Raw genomic sequence first — 2176 nt, forward strand, 5'->3', positions numbered from 1 at the left:
CACTCATTTCAATGATGAGAAAACTTTTAACCTATGAGAATGGCTTAACTATTGAACAAGAGCAAATTATGTTTTCTTGTAGCACCTAACACCTCATGGACAATTATTGAATATATTACGCATCTTACATGATTCACACGCTCAAAATTCTCATTCACTTATCTGGGGTACCTCATTTATTTTGGGAAGAAGAAAGTGGTAGACTTTAGGGACTTGGTATGCAGAGGTGGCAAGGCATGATGCTATCCTATGATGGTAGAGCAGTTTTAATCAAAATTATTCTTCAGTCCACCACTGTACACTTTATCACTAGTGCAGCTGCCCCATACCACAATCTCTCAAATGGAAAAGCTATAGCCAAATTTTTCTGGAGTGATACAGAGGGCAAGAAGAGATATCACTGGATGTCCTGAAAAAATCCGTGCTACCCAATAGATGAAAGAGGCATAGGAATCAAATCAATACAAGATTACAACAATATTATCAGGGCTAAGTTGTGGTGGAGCTTTAGAATAAATAAAAGTTTACGGAGAGATTTTATAAAAGCCAAATATTGTCCAAGAGATCACCGTGTCTCAAAGAAATGGACAACAAGACAATTTCATACTCGAAAAAGACTTCAAGAAGCAAGACATGAGTGTGTAAAGTTCATAATATGGAAAGTTGCATATGTGAATCTATCTTTCTGGTGGGATAATTTGTGAAAATTGGTCCTTTAGCAAAGTTCTCTAATCAGATAAAACCAAAGAAACTCAGAGTTTCTGAATTCATAGCTGAAAGAGTATGGAACCAAGCCAAGCTGGAGAAGGCCTTACCTATTTCAGTAGTCTCACATGTGCTGAACATTGAATGATGAGGATAAGAACTTTACCATATGGACACCAGAGCAACATAGCCAGTTTACATGTAAATCTACCTGGAAAGATCTGATAAATATCCAATAGTGTTACACTAACTGCAGTTAAAGCTTGGCACTCCAAAGTCCAAACTTCCTTTCAAAGTTTATTTTTTCATGATCAGTCTGCTGGCTAACTACCGGTATATGATGCATTGCATAGGTTTAATATTTATGGATAATCAAGATGTTGTTGTTGTAGGTTTGGTGCCATAGAAACAATTGGTCACATCTTCAGAAAGGGAGATCTAGCTAGGACTGTCCGGTTGGAGTCAAGACTAGAAGTATCAGAAGAACTATAATGCATGGTAGTTGACCAAACATACCAATAGGTTGCATCTTTTCTTACTTCAATGTCTCCCCTTACTTATTTCTTGATAATTATGGAAGGCAATATGCAATGCTAAATGTAAAAGTACTACTACTACACCTGGGAGAATAATAAACCAAGTCATTTACCTGATAAGGTTATTGATCTCTTCTCAGTTCCTCTCGCTCACCTTGGATCATTAATGCCATGTGGCTTGCGAGCAAATTGAGAAACTTAAGACTAGGATTACTATTCAATGTATCAATTGCGATGAAACCTAGTCCCAGAACTATTAAGTTGAACACTGATGGGTGCATGAAAGGAAGCTCAGGTAGTGCAGGACGTGGTGAAATTCTAAGAGATGATAGGGGTCAGTTAATTATGGCTTTTACAGCTTTCTTTGGGGTTTCTTCCAACAATGTGGCAAAGGTAAAAGCAGTACTTATTGGGATGCAATGGTGTATTGACAAAGGATATCTAAATGCTGTAGTGGAGTCTGACACTATAATAATTATTGAAATGAGTAATGGGATATTTAAACCTTCCTGGAAGATTAAATATATTATTAGAAAGATTAGGGAGCTAATGACTCATGACAACCTTTTGTTTCAACAATGCTAAAAGGGATGTCAATGGCATTGCAAATTACTAAGCTAATTTGGGCGAACATATACAGTAGAGTTCACTCTTCACACAGGATTTGACTCTCTGATATCTAAAAACTTTTTGAAGAATGACATTACTGGTTTACCAAGCTTCAGGACTAGAGCACAGACTAGGAACTGTTCTTTTGACTATTGATAAATGTTGTATAGAAGTTACCAAGTGTAAAGCCCCATAAGTTTCTACAAGTGATTCAGGTTCATTTCAAGCTTAAAAAATACAATTTATACATAACTCGAGCGACATGACGCTAGCATGTCACGACCCAAAATCACCACCGGTCGTGATGGCACCTAACCCACTTGCTA

At 37.1% G+C, this 2176-nt stretch overlaps 1 protein-coding gene across 1 annotated transcript; it reads left to right on the plus strand.

Annotated features, from left to right (window-relative positions):
• Positions 1 to 1412: 1412 nt before the first annotated feature.
• Positions 1413 to 1826, plus strand: LOC138898805 (uncharacterized). Its single transcript, XM_070184906.1, has one exon. The coding sequence runs from the start codon at positions 1413 to 1415 to the stop codon at positions 1824 to 1826; it is 414 nt and encodes a 137-aa protein (XP_070041007.1).
• Positions 1827 to 2176: the final 350 nt, after the last annotated feature.

Source organism: Nicotiana tomentosiformis, chromosome 9 (assembly GCF_000390325.3).
Source record: "Nicotiana tomentosiformis chromosome 9, ASM39032v3, whole genome shotgun sequence".
NCBI classification, from domain to species: Eukaryota; Viridiplantae; Streptophyta; class Magnoliopsida; order Solanales; family Solanaceae; genus Nicotiana; species Nicotiana tomentosiformis.

Excerpts from the sequence above, each read along its gene's own strand:
- LOC138898805 (XM_070184906.1), top strand. The coding sequence starts at position 1,413 with ATGTGGCTTGCGAGCAAATTGAGAAACTTAAGACTAGGATTACTATTC.